Source organism: Harmonia axyridis, chromosome X (genome assembly GCF_914767665.1).
Source record: "Harmonia axyridis chromosome X, icHarAxyr1.1, whole genome shotgun sequence".
Classification (NCBI taxonomy): Eukaryota; Metazoa; Arthropoda; class Insecta; order Coleoptera; family Coccinellidae; genus Harmonia; species Harmonia axyridis.
This window is the reverse complement of record NC_059508.1, coordinates 20,346,791-20,368,285: the sequence shown is the minus strand read 5'-3', so window position 1 is coordinate 20,368,285 and position 21,495 is coordinate 20,346,791. Positions and strand designations below refer to the sequence as shown.

General features: G+C 34.2%; 1 protein-coding gene across 1 annotated transcript; it reads right to left on the bottom strand.

The window, feature by feature from the left end:
- Nucleotides 1-16,809: 16,809 nt before the first annotated feature.
- LOC123686337 (zinc finger BED domain-containing protein 4-like) lies at nucleotides 16,810-19,464 on the bottom strand. The gene has a single exon (XM_045626391.1). The coding sequence runs from the start codon at nucleotides 19,400-19,402 to the stop codon at nucleotides 18,587-18,589; it is 816 nt and encodes a 271-aa protein (XP_045482347.1). The 5' UTR covers nucleotides 19,403-19,464; the 3' UTR covers nucleotides 16,810-18,586.
- Between the last annotated feature and the right edge of the window lie 2,031 nt (nucleotides 19,465-21,495).

The following is a 21,495-nucleotide window of genomic DNA, read 5'->3' as shown; positions in this document are numbered from 1 at the left end:
GATCCTGAAGGAATAAACAAATACAGTGGTTGTTATAACTGGCTGGTATAAAATAGTTGGTTGAATAAGGTAAAAATAAATTCAAGTCACAAATCCTGAAGGGATACACAAGTATTGTAGTTGTTAAAAGAAAATAAATGATCAGTTAGTGGAGTGCACCTCACCGCGAACTGTTTACAATTTCCACAGTATATAATTAGCATGAAGCAACCCTTATTCAATATATTTTAATATAACTATCATGGAAAGAAAATTAATAATAAAAACCGTTAACTTCTATTCAAATGACCTACTGATTTACTATCAGTACACTAAATAGTTACTTCCAAAGTTAAAGTTCAATACAATACTAATTGTAGGTCAGTGCAAAAGCCAGTGCAAGCACTGGTTACCTGAATCAAAATCAATGGTGAAGGCTGACAGCAAATTTAACGGTGAGGTCTCAATACTTAGAATGTACCATCTACTCGAGCTATACCATATGCCAGTAATATACTATGCACTCGAACTGTACCATATACCAGAATGTACCATCTACCAGAACTACATCAGAAATTTACCACCATATACCAGAAAATAAGTACCATAAACTCGAACCATACTATATACCACCAGACTCTAGAATTCCTGAACGTAACCAGGCACTAAAATTCTCAACGTTATCCAGGCACTAGAATTTCTCAAATTCAACCAGGCTCTAGAACCCTCTCAGTTGTTGTTCGAGGGAAAATGATCTTTTTGCTATTCTTCGTGTAAGTCCAACAGTTATTCGAACTAATCACCGGGAATCCTCTCAGATCTTCAGGGTAAATTCAATACAAGATATGGGCCTTGTGGAAGAAAATTTTCATAATCACGTATAAAACGTATTTCCCAGAAATATTTCATACACCATAAACTTAACAGGGAATTATCCAACTTGAAGAAATAATCGCCTATTACAAGGATGATTCCAGATCATATATTCTCCAATTCAGAAGAATTTTTTCCAACAGCTCTCAATCTCAAAATTATCAAAAATCGCCGATAACCTCCTTTTGACAATTTCATTCCTAACCACAGATTATACCAGCTGTTGATTGATTGATCAATCTGCTTCACAAACTCCAAAATCACAAAAAATCTCAACAATCACAAAGTATTTTTACAATTTTAACTTCACAAACGCTACAATATTATTTTCAAAAAGACCCTTTCAAACTATGGAGCTCCAAAATGGGACGTGAGGAAAAGTAGTCTTCTCACCGTGACGACCATTTTGGAACTGATATCAGCTGTTGAACGAAACTTTCCACACAGAAGAAAAATATTAACAAGAAATTCGAATATTTCAAAATATTTCATCACGGCAATGATATTTGATCTCAGTAATTCCGAAATAGGTATTCCATAATATTTACAAATTTATATTAATTCGGAATATTCCGAGTTGAATTAACAACCTCCAGAGGGCGCATTACCAATCGAAATATCAAGTGGTGTTAAATCTAACCGTTACAACTTCAATTTCGCTTTACCTTTAGAGGCACAAATGCGACAAAATTTCCAAGGCAAATTTGACCGAGTGGTCTGATATAGGGATGGGCAAGGGCCAGAAAACTATCGATATATATATATATTGCATCGATATTTTCTGACACTATCGAAATGTATCGAAATATGTAAGAGTAAAAATATCGATATATCGCTGTGATATTTTGGTGTGGGAAAATTCTGTTGATTTGAATACAGTTTTTCTATCATAGAGGAGAATAATAAGATTCAGTTGAAAACGACATATTTAGTAGTTTGCTTCCATTTTTATGGAGTACTAGTTGACCCGGCGAACTTCGTACCGCCCTATAATCAAGAAATATCTGTTAACTTTTTATCTGAATTTCTTTATCAAGTATTGCTGTTGGTATATTGATAAATCAAAACTATTCCAAAAACAAAGTGTTTATTATTCTAATGCTTTATGATACACAATATTCTTAGTTTTATTTTCTGGCGCATATATAAATAGTGTTGTTGGTATTCCGACACAGGAACAGGCGACATATAACTGGCCATGTGAAAAACGCTAATTTTCAAGATTAATGGCATTAATGCCACAAACACTTAGCGACTGCCCTTGTGATTTATTTATCGACATTGCAAATGCTAGCCGCACTGGAAAATGCAGCAACGATATGCAGTGTACTGTAGTCAATTTCTTTGTTATAATTAAATGCAGCTCTATAGGGGTTAAACGCAACACTTCTATTTTGTTGGGTCCGCTTCCATCGATTCCGTTCAACTTCATTCCGCGTTTCACGTTGCTCATCAGTTTGACTTGCTCTTGTATTTCTTTGACTTGCAGCATTACGGGTTCTGAGACTTAAGTTTGTACGTCTAATTGCCGGCATTTTTAGAAACAAAATTTCAACTGAAAATAAAAAAAAAAACTATAGTACCTATTTTTTTGTAAAAGTATGAAAATTCTATCAAAACTTTCCAACACTATATTAATTTGACTAACTTTGTTGAACAAACACTTCAGAAAAAAACACACACTACAAATTATCCTGTAGAAACCAATGTGAAAGTACACTAAGAAATGGTAAATGAATTATGTAGGTATTTTGTTGTAATTCCGACTACAGACCAACTCCGACCGATATATTTGCAAAGAGCATGTAAACTACGTTTTTTTGTTTTAAAGTCAACTACGTGAATATTACTGTCAGTGACACATTATTTTATTGAAAAAGTTTGCAAAGAGCATGTTAACTACACTTCTTTGTTTTAATGTCAACTACGTGAATATTACTGTCAGTGACACATTATTTTATTAAAAAAGTGAAATGTTCTAGTTTCCTGTGCAACTTTCGTATTTTTTTCTTACATAAGAACCTCCTCCTAATAATAAAAAAAATACAAAAATACAAAAAAATACAACAAAAAAAGAATTAGTGAAATCGGTCGAGCCATTCACGCGTGATGCCGTGACCAAGGAAAAAGGGATTCATTTTTATATATATATCAATTTTCGTTAAGCATAATTTCAGTTTTGTAATTCTACATATCGATATTTATTTTAGAGTATCAAATTCGATATTTTTTAATATTTCGCATTATGAATTCGACCACACGAAACATTATAATCTAATTGCATTAGTCAAAAATTCTGATTTATCGTGACCAGATTCAGTTGAAAACATATATTTAGTAGTTTGCTTCCATTTTTATGGAATATTTTCAATATGTAGAAATTCAAAACTGGAAATACTACTTCTTGTATAGGTACTTATGGGGTAGGTACAAGAGATCTTGAGAATGCCAGTTAAGGACGTTTAGGTACAGAACAGAAAGATATTTGAAAGCGGCCGTTCAATAATATTCCTATTTTATTGTTTCTATTTATTTCTGGAGCTCTAAGCAATATTGAGTCATAACTTCTTATTTTCGATATTTTCCAAACTGCTATATAGGTATTGAAAATATTCCATATTTATTTTAGAATGTCAAATTCGATATTTTTTAATATTTCGCATGATGATTTCGATCACAGGAAACCTATTATGCTCTAGTTCCATTAGTTAAAAATCCTGATTTATCGTGACCAGATTCAGTTGAAAACGACATATTTAGTAGTTTATTAACAATTAAATTGAAATATTTTCGTTATGCGAAATTTCAGTTTTACGATTCTACATATCGATATTTATTTTAGAGTATCAAATTCGATATTTTTCAATATTTCGCATTGTGATTTCGACCACACGAAATATATTCTGATCTAGTTCCACTAGTCGAAAATCCAGATTTATTGTGACCAGATTCAGTTGAAAACTACATTTTTAGTATGTAGTTTGTTCTCATTTTCATGGTTTTCGTGGCCGAATAATTTTCATGATTATTTCAGCATTTCTTTCAAAATAATAAATTTCCTTTCATAATTTTCACGTAGTTTAATAATAAATTGATTCGTTCAAGCATATGGTGATACCAATCGACATCATATGTATTGATCTAAAGTCGGCGTTCCGGATTTATTTATCTCTCTGTTTTTCCGTCAGTGAATTAGGAAAGATGAATAAATATTTAATGAATTCAAACATTTGAAAAATTTCCGTTTGATTTTTCTATTGTTTTTTCATTATTTTCTTGGAACTTTCTTCTGCTTCGAAGTACCTTTACTATTTCAACTTTATTTACGGAGTGAATTTGGTATTCAATAATTTTTTCATTACGGTCGTTGCAGAGTGTTTGGTTGATATAATTTACAATGAGTGTGAATAAGCTCAAACAAAATGAAGCTCTACGTCAATTACATATTGACAATATTGAGGAGATTCTAACATTAGCTCAATTAGCACACAAGATTCAGATTACGTTATAATGAATTGGAAGAAATTTATGAGAGGTTTCAGGAACTGCATAGTGCAGTAATTTCATATATATATATCGGTTTAAAACGTGCGACGACGTTGTCCGATGCCTAGAATAGAAGCAGTAATTTCATTACTTGCTTTAACTGATAATCCTGATTTTGAAATTGAAAAACAAATCAGAAGTTCTTTTTTAGATAATTATTTCACAATAAAAACAATATATTCTAGAACGTTTCCTGAATCAGACATGGCTTCAAATGTCATTCAAACCAACAATAATTCTTCAAATGTAAAGCTTACAAAAATTTCTTTACCTTCGTTTGATGACAATTATAGAAATTGGCCTACATTTTTTGATATGTTTTCAAGTCTTATTCATAAAAATAGTATATTATCTGACATTGAAAAATTTCAATATCTGTTGAGTTCGTTATCTTCTCAAGCATCGAGTGTTTTGAAAGGGTTTCCGCTAACTGCCCAGAATTATGAACCTGCATTCACAGCTTCAACTGACAGTTATCAGAACAAGCGTCTTCTGGCAAATGCGTGCTGGCAAGAAATTGTTAATGCGCCAAAACTTCAGAATGAATCTGCTAATGGGTTGAGACGTTTACTGGAAGTGTTTTCATAAAACCTAGCTGCACTAAAGTTATTGCTTCTTCCAACTGATTAATGGGATTTCATACTTTTTCATTTGATGATTCAGAAGTTAGATACACCGCTCATTAAACGTTTTGAATTAAACGAATGTTCCACAGATATTCCGTCATTTGCAAATCTGAAGCGCTTTTTATTGAATCAGTGTGTAGCTCTTGAATCCGTAACATTGTCTATTCCTCAAAAAGCCACTTCCCCATCCAAACCACAATCTCCCTCTCATAATAAAAAAGGTTCCTCTTTTCTCTTTCAAACTGATGTTCATTTCAATTCGAATTCTCCATCTAAATTGATACGCAATTATTGTAGATAAAATCACTCGATTTATAAATGCCTTATTTCCTTAGCAAATCTCCTTCTGAGAGATTTTCCATCTGAATCTTAGTGTCGTTCTTGTAATGGCAAAGATCACACTTTGATCCTCTCTGAATCCCCAACCTGTTCCTCAAATAATCCAAGGCATTTCTTAACTCTCGTCCTCCTAACCACCTTTCTCGAATCAGATTTTTCTGCCACTCCTATAAACCGACTCTCCCGGTATCTTAATACCGAAACAGCGGAAAAATGGTACAATGATAATGTATGCTCACTCTCACCGGGTATGCTCGTCCTCATCAAGGATGAACAATTGCCTCCTTTACGTTGGCGTCTAGGAAGAATAGAAACACTTCATTTTGGGGAGGACGGTAGAGTTCGTGTTTGTACTCTTCGTACGTCCAGTGGGACTCTGCAAAGACCCGCGATGAAGTTATGTCTATTACCCCAATAAATGGACCTGTAATTTTGTGTTGTTTTGCTATTTTTTGAAGAATTTTATTTTTCTTAAATTTCAGGGTATTTTGAGGATGGAGGAAGTTCTCAATTCAATATTCTTTCAAAAATTTTCTTGTTTTCTTTTTTTTAATTTTCGGTAAATATTTCATATTTAGGTGGGCGGTTATGTTACGGTAACACCTGTATATGCTGAAATCATCATTTGTTTCATGCGTCGATTAAATATCGCGATATATACGTCACATGAAAAGGTGTGTATCGTCCTATACGAACTATCGAATAGCAAGCGTGTTTCTGGACACTGCATTTTCTCACCAAAAACTACCAATTAGGAATTCACTAAAAAAGGTAGGTTTCTTTTTTTTAGTGATAAATTAGGTAGGTGGTATTTTCTTTTCAGTGACTCGATCGTTTTCATTAATAATTTTTTTTCTATCAAAATTAACTTCAATCTCATATTTTCACGTTCAAATTTCATTCAGTTTTTCCAAATTTTCATACAGTCCATTTCAACGAAGTGATATTTGTCGCCGACTGAGCCGTATTGATAAATTGAATGGACTGTATGAAAAACAAATGAAAGAATGAAAAGTAGTCGAGTATCGGTCAAATTCACCTACCTTTATTGATGTTTTGTCAATCTCGATTATCCAGTTCTCGAGGGCACAATCCTGATCACGTGGGATCCATCGACCTTCTTCCCGGCCTCCTCTTTGGCCTGGTTGTTAGAATTTGTTCAATCTTCTTGGGTCCCCAACCCTCTTAGATTGTATCGGGGGTGCTGTGGCCCTGGCTTCCTCACCGATTTTGTCTGTTGTTGTTTTTCTGGTATTGTACATTCCATTTTGGTAAATCGTTGCTAAATGCACCAACTAACACTAACCTTCACTTTGGTGAAATGGACTGTATGAAAATTTGGTTGTTTGTCCTCCTTTGGCACGTCGGCCGCCTGTTTTTTCGAAGATTTTCTTTGTTTGATATGATCTACAGGGCATCCCTATCGCTCCGGGGCCTTCCTGACCCTTCCGGATCTCCTCGGAAGACTCATCCCAGTTTCCGACTGATTTTTCATGATCCTGTTGAAAAGTAAGTTGTTGCCTCCAATAAAATAGTAAATGCACTAACTAACAGTAACTTTCACTTCGGTGAAATGAACTGTATGAAAAACGAATGAAAGAATGAATTTGGTATTCTGCATTTCATATTGGTGAATCGTTGCTAAATGCACCAACTAACACTAACTTTCTCTTTGGTGAAATGGACTGTATGCTGTGTGCTGTGGCCCTGGCTTTCTCACCAATTTTGCCTGTTGTTGTTTTTCTGGTATTGTGCATTTCATTTTGGTGAATCGTTGCTAAATGCACCAACTAACACTAACTTTCACTTTGGTGAAATGGACTGTATGCTGTGTGCTGTGGCCCTGGTTTCCTCACCAATTTTGCCTGTTGTTGTTTTTCTGGTATTGTGCATTTCATTTTGGTGAATCCTTGCTAAATGCACCAACTAACACTAACTTTCTCTTTGGTGAAATGGACTGTATGCTGTGTGCTGTGGCCCTGGCTCCCTCACCAATATTGCCTGTTGTTGTTTTTCTGGTATGGTGCATTTCATTTTGGTGAATCGTTGCTAAATGCACCAACTAACACTAACTTTCACTCTGCTGAAATGGACTGTATGCTGTGTGCTGTGGCCCTGGCTTTCTCACCAATTTTGCCTGTTGTTTTTCTGGTATTGTGCATTTCATTTTGGTGAATCGTTGCTAAATGCACCAACTAACACTAACTTTCACTCTGCTGAAATGGACTGTATGCTGTGTGCTGTGGCCCTGGCTTTCTCACCAATTTTGCCTGTTGTTCTTCTGGTATTGTGCATTTCATTTTGGTGAATTCTTGCTAAATGCACCAACTAACACTAACTTTCACTTTGGTGAAGTGGACTGTATGCTGTGTGCTGTGGCCCTGGCTTCCTCACCAATTTTGCCTGTTGTTGTTTTTCTGGTATTGTGCATTTCATTTTGGTGAATCGTTGCTAAATGCACCAACTAACACTAACTTTCACTTTGGTGAAATGGACTGTATGCTGTGTGCTGTGGCCCTGGCTTCCTCACCAATTTTGCCTGTTGTTGTTTTTCTGGTATTGTGCATTTCATTTTGGTGAATCGTTGCTAAATGCACCAACTAACACTAACTTTCACTTTGGTGAAATGGACTGTATGCTGTGTGCTGTGGCCCTGGCTTTCTCACCAATTTTGCCTGTTGTTGTTTTTCTGGTATTGTGCATTTCATTTTGGTGAATCGTTGCTAAATTCACCAACTAACACTAACTTTCTCTTTGGTGAAATGGACTGTATGCTGTGTGCTGTGGCCCTGGCTCCCTCACCAATTTTGCCTGTTGTTGTTTTTCTGGTATTCTGCATTTCATATTGGTGAATCGTTGCTAAATGCACCAACTAACACTAACTTTCTCTTTGGTGAAATGGACTGTATGCTGTGTGCTGTGGCCCTGGCTTCCTCACCAATTCTGCCTGTTGTTTTTCTGGTATTGTGCATTTCATTTTGGTGAATCGTTGCTAAATGCACCAACTAACACAAACTTTCACTCTGCTGAAATGGACTGTATGCTGTGTGCTGTGGCCCTGGCTTTCTCACCAATTTTGCCTGTTGTTCTTCTGGTATTGTGCATTTCATTTTGGTGAATTCTTGCTAAATGCACCAACTAACACTAACTTTCACTTTGGTGAAGTGGACTGTATGCTGTGTGCTGTGGCCCTGGCTTCCTCACCAATTTTGCCTGTTGTTTTTCTGGTATTGTGCATTTCATTTTGGTGAATCCTTGCTAAATGCACCAACTAACACTGACTTTCACTTTGGTGAAATGGACTGTATGCTGTGTGCTGTGGCCCTGGCTTCCTCACCAATTTTGCCTGTTGTTGTTTTTCTGGTATGGTGCATTTTATTTTGGTGAATCGTTGCTAAATGCACCAACTAACACTTACTTTCACTCTTCTGAAATGGACTGTATGCTGTGTGCTGTGGCCCTGGCTTTCTCACCAATTTTGCCTGTTGTTTTTCTGGTATGGTACATTTCATTTTGGTGAATCGTTGCTAAATGCACCAACTAACACTAACTTTCACTTCGGTGAAATGGACTGTATGCAGTGTGCTGTGGCCCTGGCTTCCTCACCAATTTTGCCTGTTGTTTTTCTGGTATGATGCATTTCATTTTGGTGAATCGTTGCTAAATGCACCAACTAACACTAACTTTCACTTTGGTGAAATGGGCTGTATGCTGTGTGCTGTGGCCCTGGCTTCCTCACCAATTTTGCCTGTTGTTGTTTTTCTGGTATGGTGCATTTCATTTTGGTGAATCGTTGCTAAATGCACCAACTAACACTAACTTTCACTCTGCTGAAATGGACTGTATGCTGTGTGCTGTGGCCCTGGCTTTCTCACCAATTTTGCCTGTTGTTTTTCTGGTATTGTGCATTTCATTTTGGTGAATCCTTGCTAAATGCACCAACTAACACTAACTTTCACTTTGGTGAAATGGACAGTATGCTGTGTGCTGTGGCTCTGGCTTCCTCACCAATTTTGCCTGTTGCTTTTCTGGTATTGTGCATTTCATTTTGGTGAATCCTTGCTAAATGGCTCTAGTGTATATAGCGCCCAGTTGCATAATAAATTTTTGGCGCCCTAATAATGATAATAACTGTTCTTTATTGGCCATCGACCGAAGTCCTTCAGCCTAGTCTATTACATACCATAAGAAAAAAAAAATGTATTCTACATATATAAGTAATTCTACAATAGATTGCACAATCCATCGATCACCCTGTGTGTTGGAAATTTTCTAGGAAGGGTATTTATTGGATCCCCGTGGAACATGCTCTCTACATCCTCTTGAGTCTTTAATTTTGAGTGAAATTCTTCTATACAGGGCGACTAGTCTTTAATTCATTGGCTGAATGTTCGTTTTTTCATATAGTAGTTCATTAGGTGGATTGTGAAGCTTATTAAGTGGATGTATTATACGAGTTATGGTTCTGAGTGCTGTTCTTTCTCCAACTTCTATATTTCTCAAAACTGAGTCTGCAACTTTTACATATAGCGTATGCCCATATTCTATTGGCCTTCTGTGATAAATTCAGGTTCTTTGAACAGAATATCCTTATGACTTGAAACAGAAGTGAATACACAAAACAGTTTCATGAATCATATAAAAATTTCCAGGAACACATTTAACTTGACTTCCATGACTTCTCATGACTTCCATGACTTCTCATGACTTTCAATGGCTTCCCATGACTTCCCAATGACTTCCCATGACTTCCCATGAAATGTATAATGACTTCCCAAGACCGATATTTTTGACAGATTGTGCAATTATCGATCATTGATTTTATTTCATTTCTGATAGTGGGCCAAAATACCGATAGCTCTGCTAAATTAATGGATTTGTTATATCTTAAGTGACTATAGTGTATTTTTTCCTAAAATTTCTTTTCTCATTTGGATAGGAATAACAGCACTATTGTTAAGATAAATAATTCCATCATCAGTCAGAAGTTCACTTTTGTATTTGAAATAAGGTCTCAGATAGTTTTCAACAGATTTATTATTATTCGGCCAGCCTTTCAATATGTATTATTTTAATTTATGTAATTCGGGATCTGATTTTGTGTTTTAATTTTTTCCAAACATTCATCGGAAATATTCGCTTCTGTTACCACACAAATAATATCTTTCAAATCTAATTCATCATTTTGCATGCTGCTTAACAAAATTAATAACTTTATCATAGGTAGGGGTCTCGTTACAATCTAAAGTTGATTCGAAGGCTTTCTGTGTAATTGTATCCAGTTTTTATCTGTTTGTTTATTTAATCAAACGGAACAAGCCATTTTACAGATGTACCAGAAAATAACTAAACCTAGATATAAACAATATCGAAAAATATAACATAATAGTAATAATAAAACAAAAAAGAAACTAAGAGTAGAATATAAAATTATGTAGAACATTTGAGATATTTCTTCATGTCAAAAATAGACATTGCCCACAAGTCAATATCTCGGCTATTAGCCTCTCTTAAGGCTCTATCAATAGGATTGTGGAAACTGTAGTTAGTTGGACAAAAATTAATAAAAAAATTGTTCCCTCTTCCTAAGGGAGACTGTATTGGCATTAAGGCCAATTCTCTCAAGCACATAAGAGCAATCGGTGAAATTATTCAATATTTTGTAAACAAACATCGAATCGAAGTTTTAGAGTTTTTTCTTCTACTATTGAGATTTTGAAGTTCCAGCATATCATAAAGTTCATCATAATTAATATCCGAGATTGGAATATGAAGTTTGAAGGTAATCCACTTTAGGAATTTTTTTTGCACTCGTTCTAAACTGTTTATATGAATATCATACAGGTGACCATACGACAGTAGCGTATTCTAATATTGATCTTACATGAGCTATATAAACTAATTTAATTGCCTGAATATCTTTAAAGCCAGTCATACTTCTTTTTATAAAACCTAACATTCTCAATGCTCTTCCTGTTATAGATTGAACCTGCTCAGTTAAGTCAAATCTTTCGTCTAGAATAACCCCAAGATCCCTCATAACAGTAACACTCTCCAGTACTTTATCGTCTATCCGGTAATTAAATTCTATATTTTCTCGTGATCTGTGAAATCTCATGATTTTTCATTTATCGATGTTGACCTCAATCTCATTGAAACGGCACCATTTCGTCAGAGCATTTAAATCTTCTTGAAGTAGATTACAATCATGTATACTTTTTATACTGCGGAATAACTTTAAGTCGTCAGCGAAAAGAAAAGAAAAGTTTTGTCAATGTTAAATGCACAAGCATAAAATCGGTAAGATCTGGGATTTTTAACTGTTTCGAAGGATTAACAGAAATATCAAATTTCTCTAAAAATGAGTTTATATTCGAAAGGGATTTTGAATTCAGTGATTCAAATTGTATTATTGATCTCAAATAGGTCCTTGCCATTAAACGTTCGTCTTGATATGTATCCACGAGTATTTTTCAAACAGTGGGTACAATTATTAATTGATTAATTTGAATATTTTAAGTGCTAGATTTTATTTTGTGCTTAACTGACGCGTCAAATAATTTCTTCAGAATTTCAGCTAGTCTTATATGAACATTTTTTTGATGTAATATAGAGTATTTGTTCATCAACTTTATATTGAATGGTAGTTATAGTATATCCAAAGTCACTTGGAGTAAGCCAGATTATTTCAATTATACAAGGGCTCTCCAAGTTTTCAGAAATTCCTTTGGAATTTATGAAAATATTGCTAACAATACTCTCAAATAAACCCCGGTATTCAGTAAATCGTCTTGGAAACAAGAATGTCCTGATTTGATTCGTCTTATTGGCTAAATATACGCATAGACCACTGTGTCCATAGGGGTATTATTGGAATGCATTTTTATGTAGTTTCAGTTCGTTGTGTGACTGATGCTTTTAATGATTTCGACTATGATGTTTGGCAACATTCTATGGCTTATGTAAAAAAATATGAATATTTCGCAATCAAATCTATTCCTCCATTTACTTTCAAAGTCAGAATTGATATGACGGGTTCTGAAGAAAACGATTTCGCATCCTAAATATCTTGGTTCCACTGAAGAAAAAATTTATTGAAATGAGAACCAACAAATGTTTCATTACATTTTCTGATTTTAGCAATTTTATAACTGGTTTGAGAAATCATGTAGAATAGGCATATGATCGTGAGGCTCTCTAATTTAGTACATCAAATTAGCAGTTACGTAGCGAGATCGAAAAATCAATCAAGTATTTTATAGAAAGTAGAAATATTTCACCATTTCCTGCCATCAGTCGGAACAATTTTAGTAATAGGTTACCTATATCTTTGAATTTTTATTCTTATTCTGAATACGAAAAATCTAAGAGTTATCGAGGAAAAACTTGACCTAAGGAAATACTACAATTTCTAACTCATTGGACTAGTCTATGACTTCCGGGAAATATAGGAACTAAAATCGAAATTTGGATAACTAAATTTGACATTTCATGAAATTTCATTAATTATTCATACCTAATTGAAACTTTTATTGGTTGATGGATTCTGAACCATCTTAAAAAATAATTCATTACAATTTATAAAATTTCGACTTTATAATAATAACTCTTTAAGTATAGGATTTGCTTGAAATCCCTGTCTTTTTATCCCTAAGTAAAATTGACTGAATGAATAAGAAATATAGGTTTTTTTCCAAAAAACTTTTTTATAAGATATCTATAAAAATCTCATTAAATCATGAACCGTTGAGCTTATACTCATGTATTGCCATATTGCTGAAATTATCATCAACCAAGCTATCTGATAATGCAATAATATACTGGGTGTGCCGTTTGAAATGAGGAAATAGTACTTTGTTCCCGGTATAAAAAAAAATTTTATTAATTTTCAGCACAAAATTATTATTAGTTTACCATAAACGTCTAATAGGTCATCGTGGTGAATCACCCTGTACATCATTATCATTTATTCTGCTTCCACTGCGGGACATAAATTCCGGCTCACAAAAACGAAGAAATAAAATTCAATTCGGCAACGTAGCTGCTAGTTCGACGTAGAAAATTGGATGTCATTCAAGGATCTCAAGGTCATGCACCTATTCTACCCTAGTTTGTCTTATCTTCAGACAGAACATTTCCGAATTCATCTCGAACATTTTCGTCCTCTTCTAATTTTATGCAACGATCAGTTCATCTTCGTTGATAATGTTACTTGATAATATATTACAGGTCGAGAATAGAGAATAATCAAATTATAACACCGTAGAATGACACTATCATTTTTGATGTGACATCAAAAGCTACTCACGTCACAAATTTTCTGAGAGAATCGACATCTGAGTCCCATACATACGCAAAAATATTATTTGCAACTAAAGGGTTTGAAAAGTGTGCGGCTATGGTTTATGACGGTTTTGCCAAGCGTTGTTATAGACAAGATCAAGTGACTTTGGATATACTATACTAGTTATAGTTATTACAGCCTTAAAAGGTCACGCCACTGGTAACACTGGCTTAAATCGATACGATATATCGAACTTATTTTCGATGTTGAATTCGAAAATTTCGGATGCAAAATACGATTTTCTGATTGAAACCATTTTAAGGAATCCTGAAATTTAATAATATTCAGGATTCACTTAGAGCACTTTGAAAAACTTTGAAATCTTATTTAATTTAGGAAACAGAACGAAGTGATTTCGAATGAATCTAATCTCACGCCAAGTGAACGCTTCTCAAAAATAAATATCGCGATTTTTATTAATTTATGGTTTATGTTTCGTTATTCAGATGTGAATTGTGAACCCTCTCATATAGAAGAACTCCTGATGTTCTTCGTCTTCTTTCAACATGTTATATGTCAGCTGTGTTGATTGTTTATCTCTTTCCTTCGTTTTCACCCAAGAAGGAAAATATGAAACATGTTTTATCGCCGATTCAATATGAGATTAGATTCATTCGAAATCACTTCGTTCGGTTTTCTTAATTAAATAAGTTTTCAAAGTTTTTCAGAGTGCTCTAAGTGAATCCTGAATATATTACTAAATTTCACGATTCCTCAAAACGGTTTCATTCAGAAAATCGTGTTTTGCTTTCGATATTTTCAAATTCAACATCGAAAATGAATTCTATACATCGTGTCGATTTAACAACTATACCTAGGACTCTGTCGTGTCGCCGCAGATAAAGTGAAGATAGCCATGTTGGTCGCCAACATTCGTCGCGAATAGGCACTCCAAGAAGAAGTGTCGATTTAAGCCAGTGTTACCGGTGGCGTGTCCTTTAAAGGCACACAAGGATAAGTGTGATCCATCTATTAGCAACCCTGACTAAAAGGATCCTCTGTTTCCATGTTCGTTTGTCGAGCTCGATCACTCTGTTCATGGGTAGTGGAGACACTATCAAGGTCCATTCTGAGTTGTTGATAAAGGTAAGAATTTTCTTATTGCTTTTGGGGACACTTATCCTTTTCATCTAGTGTTGGGAATTAATAAATAAATTCAACGTATACATTCCATTCACTACCTCGTTTTTCTTCATTTTATGATAATTCAAACAAGTACTTCTATTGATAATTGAACAACATATCAGTCTTTTCATTTTTTGCCGGATATTTAAGCTCAATTTCATAATTCTCCAGTTTCTTTCAAATTAAATTTTTTCTCAACATTTTTTCAGGTTAAATTTCACGTTAAACTTTTGAGCTACATTAAATACTTCTTCCAAAATTCCATTTTGTTCTTCTGGAGTTTCACCCCAAACAATAGTGTCATCTATGTAAACAGCTACTTGATCCATATTAAATATTTCCCTAAATCTATCATTGAATACTTCTGGAGCGCACTTTATTCCGTAAGGCATTCTCAAAAATTTATAACGCCCGAAGGTTGTACCTACAGTACAGAGATTACAACTTTTTTCATCTAGTGAAAATATTTTGGCATCTTTCGAATTTGCAGTGATTTCTTCAAAAGTTAACTATTTACTATGCTCTCGTTTAATAGCTATAATAGGACCATCAACATTCTTAACAATTCGCAATTTTTCTAAATTGTTCAGAGTGTCTTATTAGGTACTTTGGAGGGAATAATTAGGACCTCCACCACAACATACCGAATTATATATTAACGATATATGAAATAAAGTTTTTTTTTTGTCCTTCAATGTATCATGTAATGCTGAAGGCACTCTTTTAATAGGTGAAATTACAGGTGAAATGCTTGGATCAACTTTTATTTGATATGGGGGTTGAATGCAACGAATTCCTGAGAAAATCGATGTATATTTAGACAATCATGATTGATGAATTTTAGTGACTTGCAATGATCTTAGTTTCTTTCGACTGTGATTCATTTTTAGATATCAGATTAAGTGCTATACGCTATACAAGCATTCAAACCAAGTAATGGTTAAGAAATGTCATTAACCTCGTAAAAGTTAATCAAATATCTCTTATTATTGTAATTGCAATTCAAACGACATTTACCAAGTACTGGGATGATATTTTTCGTATACAATTTGAGGATTATTTTCGATCTTTTGATCTCTGATAATGGAATATTCAAATTATTGAAATGTTTTATAGGTAATATATTAGCCATGACACCGGTATCTAATTTAAAAGTCAATTTCTTTCCATTCATGTACAATTGTGTCAGCCAGGAGTTAATATTGTTTCCAGAAATATTGTCGATATAAATGAATTCTTCATCTGTTTCATAGATATCGAAAGAATTATCGAGTTCTAAATTGTTTAGTTGCTTGTTATCGAGACACATGGTGGCGGAATGATTAATTTTTTTACACTTGCCGCATAATATTTTGAATGCAGGACATTTTCTAATTGGATGATTATTACCACAACGGTTACAATTATTAATATTCCCTGTCTTACCCTTGACACAATTAGAGGGATTATTTATTTTTCTTCCTTCTGGAGTCCGGGAACGTAACCTCTGATTCCCGAAGCGACCAGGGACCGTATTCTCGACAAGTGATCTTTCAAAACGTATACGTACTTTCAGTGCTGTGAACACTGGATGTACCAGGTTTTTCACCTTAATTTGACCCCTCCTTTAACTTTGTTTCTAAAAGGGGTACAAAAAAATGTTTCCTACAAAAGTTTCACGAAATCGACTAGTGTTTTCTAAAATTATTTCACAAAACGAAATATATACAGAGTGGGCAACATATTGATTACAACTTCATTTTTTCAAATGGAACACCCTGTATATTTTTCTATATTAGACTAGCTCTTTTTCCCCTGATTATGAATATATAACATATGTTTGGTCTACTCTTATTCTGAGTACCACAGAGTTTCAAATTTTAAGAACCACCTCGCAAGCTAGGTAACCAGTTTTATTTGAAATATTTTCACTTTTTGTGAAGAACAATAAAAATAAGAACGCTAAAAGCAGAGAATATATGGAGTTGCATCCTAATCATCCAATTACAATTTATAGTGAAAAACGAATGTCATATCGTTGCCAACGAGATAACTCACAAAAGAGCATTTTGAGTTATCGCAGCATACCACTTGAAAACTGGTTACTTAGCTTGCCAGGTGGTTCTTAAAATTTGAAACTCTGTGGTACTCAGAATAAGAGAGATAGACCAAACATATGTTATATATTCGTAATCAGGAAAAAAAGAGCTAGTCAAATATAGAAAAATATACAGGGTGTTCCATTTGAAAAAATGAAGTTGCAATCAATATGTTGGACACTCTGTATATATTTCATTTTGTGAAATCATTTTCAAAAACACTAGTCGATTTCGTGGAACTTTTGTAGGAAACATTTTTTTGTACCTCTTTTAGTAATAAAGTTAAAGGGGTGGTCAAATTATGGTGAAAAACCTGGTACGTATACGTTTTGAAAGATCCCTTGTCGAGAATACGGTCCCTGGCTCGGTCCCTGGCCTTCTGCGTGCCTCGAAAACTCGATCAACGGGATTGCTTGAGCTGTCCATATTCATTGCTTACGATTTAGATTCTTCCATTATTGAACACAATTTGATGATTTTTCCTAAATCTGCGTCGTCGTCTTTTTGGAGTAGTCTTAAAAATCATATAGAAACAAATCATTTTAATTTAAAGAAACATAAATGTCACTTATGCGATTTTGCTTCTGTTCGAAATGATCACCTTAAAAAGCATATAGAAGCAGTTCATTTGAATTTGAGGAAGTATGAAGTGAAAAATGTGCTTATTCCACAGCATATAACTTAAGTCATCATATAAATTCAGTTCATTTAGACTTAAAAAAAAACATGAATGTCACCTATATGATTATAGATCAGTTGAAAAGATAAGTCTTCAAGAGCATATAAAATCGAAGAATTTGAATATAAAAGAAAATAAGTGCCACTTATTTTACTATGCATCTGTTAAAAAGATACAGTTTCAAGTTCATATAAACTCAGTCCATTTAAACATAAACAAACACAAATGCCACTTGTGTCACTATACAGCAGTTCAAAAACAACATATAGGCATATAGAATCAATTCATTCAAATATAAAGAAACACAAATGTCACGAGTATAATTGTAGTCAAAAGATAGATTCAAAAACTCATTTGGAATCTGTTCATTCGGAAGTTGAATAACATTAAATGAAAATCCTTCTCCACACAAATAAGTCGTTAAAAAAACTATAAAATAGCGCAAGGCGATTTCTCGAAGTTTGGTATAACAATATGCTTTTTTACACCAAACCGAGTCGAGTGATTTGATTCAAAAGCATCCTTGCAGTTCCTATCATCTTGAAATTTAATGAGTTCTTCCTGAATTTTTTCCGATACTTCTCCAGCGTCCGTACTAAAATAGGGCTGCCATAAATGTTGGAAAATCGACCGGGACAAGAGGCACAGAAATGGGTTAAAATACCACACAAAAATTAAAACCCTATCTGAGAGGTATTCATTTAATAATAATCCAGGGTTTCTAGGATTATTGACTTTTTTGCACCCAATAAAAAAAGATTATTCGGACATATCCACTGAAATAATTTATAACAAACAAAAATAATATCAATTCGCAATAAAAACAACAGTGCAAAAATGGAATACTTTATCAAACAAAATAAGATTTTTCATTCTAAGGGAAATATTTTTTATTAAAAAAGGAAAACAAATCAACATTAAACAACTATACTAACAAACATAGGTAGGAACTTTATATGGCAGGTACAAAATACAGTACATTAATATATTCATATTCCTAATAACTGAAATTTAATTTCTTGATATTGTAATGTAAAAACACCAACATTTCCGCCCTATCTTCATTAAGTCTATTTCTTTTTGGTTCATAAATATTGCCTAATTCACTGAATAGTTGCTCACTAGACACACTGGCAGCAGGTGCTGACAGGTACTCCGAAGCTGCGGTGAACAAACAAGGAAATTTTTTCTTTTCTGCCTCCCACCACTCGAAAGGAGATTTATCTTTCGGTTGTGTTGAACATTCCAAATATGTCATTACTTCATTTTTCCATGCTTGCATGTTTTTTGTTTTAGTGGTTTCGGTCGAAGTAGAGGCAATACTGTCAAAGGTTCCCCAGAATGTATTTTCCTTATTTAAATCGCTTAAAGGAATATTATCATCTTCCGAAGATTCGAGATCCACTTCAGCTACAGTATTATACCTCCTTTTAATTAAATTTTTAATACAGGTTAATATTTGTCCTTTGGTATCTTTAGGGAAAAAATTCATTTTAAACCTTGGGTCTAAGAATGTGGCAACATACAGATTTTCTCGTTGAAATATTGTTTCACCAAGTCTTCTTTCTAAACTTGTTAAAAGTTCATTCTTCATTGTGCCTACACCAGCAAAGATTGGCCCCTCTTTAGATAAATATTCTTTTAATGTTACGACTAATGGAATCACTTCAGAAATGCAATATTGCTCTTTACTTGCAGTTTTTGTGATTTCTTCAAATGGCCTTAAAATATTGAGGATGTTTTTCACCAATTCCCATTCAGAGTAAGTAAGGTTGGTGAGACCATCATTGTTGGTGATATACAGGGTGGCCATTTGAAAACGAAACAGACGAGATTACAGACGAAATAAAGTTTTTCGATAGAAATGCTCGGACAGGTCGATTTCTGTTTCGAGGGGGACAACTTAAGATGTAGGTTACGGACGCATAGCGCTTCAACCCTTGCTACTACAACCCTCACCCCCAAATTTTGAATAGGGAAGATGGGGTGAGTGATACCTCATTTGAAAGGTATTTTTATACTGATTTCAGCACAGTAATTGTTTTTTCATTTTATGCATTAGTTCTCGAAATATTCTTAACTAAGTATTTGAAAATGAAGTTGTGTTTTCATGGCACTTGTAGTGTTTTGTGAAAAATCGACATTTTGAGCTTCAAAACAACCATGACTGTGGCTTCCTTCCTAACTAACTAACGCATGAATATTTCGAGAACTAATGCATAAAATGAAAAAACAATTACTGTGCTGAAATCAGTATGAAAATACCTTTAAATTGAGGTATCACTCACCCCATCTTCCCTATTCAAAAATTGGGGGTGGGGGTTGTAGCAGCAAGGGTTGAAGCGCTATGCGTCCGTAACCTACATCTTAAGTTGTCCCCCTCGAAACAGAAATCGACCTGTCCGAGTATTTCTATCGAAAAACTTTATTTCGTCTGTAATCTCGTCTGTTTCGTTTTCAAATGGCCACCCTGTATAATGTGATCGCTCCTTTTTGTTCCAATAAACGCTCAAGCATATAGTACCTACGTAGAATTCCAACGCGTTTGAATATCCTGAATCAACTTTTTTTTTTTAAATTCAACTGGTTTTGAATTTGTTCAAGTTTACCACATGCCAATTGAGAATGACTGAAATGTCCCACGATTTTCCGAGATTTTGCGATTGCATCATTAATAGCTCTTTGACTGTTGATGCCATCATGAATAATTAGTTGAAGTGTATGAGCGAAACATGGTTCGTAGTTTATATTGACTTCTTGCATTGCTTTTTTCATATTGCCTGCGTTATCAGCAATTACGGCATGAACATCTTTTATAGGGAGATTCCAACCTCTAAGCATTTCTGTTAAACACCTGGCAATGGTCTCACCACTATGAGTTCCCGGAAAACCTTTTGTGTTTAAAACATAGGAGCATCGCGTTCCATTGCTGATCTAATGTCCAGTTAGAGAGATAAATGCTTTATTGCTGTTACTGGTCCATATGTCAGTAGTAAATGATATTTTTCCAGATCTTGCTTCAATATTCTTTTGCAGAGTCCCTTTACATTGTTCGTAAATATTAGACAAAACAGTCTCTTTAAAGTAGTTTTCTGAAGGCATTTTGTACCTAGGAACAGCTTTTGCAATCAGGTGTTTAAAGCCAATATCAGAAACAATTGAAAAAGGCTGGTTATCAACTGCAATCATTTCTCCAATTAGTTTGTGATACTCCTTTGCTTTATTGCTATTTATGTCCCATGAATTTTTTGATGCAATATATTCCACAATATCAGGTTGGGTAGAATTGTTGTTTGGTGCTGTAAAATTCTGTGGGGATTCTTTTGCCCTCTCAACATCTGGAAATAGTGGAAATAGAGAACAAAATAATTTGTCTCAACTCTCAACCGAAAATAATTTAATTTGTGGACACACTCTATGTGAGGACATTTAAGTGTGCAGGGCATGGGATTTTTTTAAATAATGGCGAAACTAAAATACAAAAATACAAGTAGGTATTGCCTAAAGTTGATACACGTTCGATAATCATTCAGGTACAGTCCATTCAGGAATTATTGACATCCCGGGTGGCTTTGGAAAATCGAAATTAAGTTGGTACTGGCTCATTCAGTAACATTTTGAATTGCCCATTTCGGGTTGGCATTGGAACTGTCATTGACAGGAGGTTAGATTTCAGTTTGTTTGTGTTATTGGTTTTGATCGAAGAAATTTTGAAACTTAAAAGTTGTATCAATTTCAAACACACATTGATTAGTTTATTTGAGTATTTCTCACAGTACTGTTTGAAAAAAAAAGAAGGCAAGTCATTACAACCTGGATTATTAGTGGAAGAAAACCTGTGGAATACGATTTCACCTTCAAAGAATCATTGAATGATTTGATTGTTAGCAAAAGCCGAGCCAAAAG

Bases quoted from the DNA above. Each gene is read 5' to 3' on its own strand.
- LOC123686337 (XM_045626391.1), bottom strand. From the start codon at position 19,402: ATGGCCACCCTGTATATCACCAACAATGATGGTCTCACCAACCTTACT.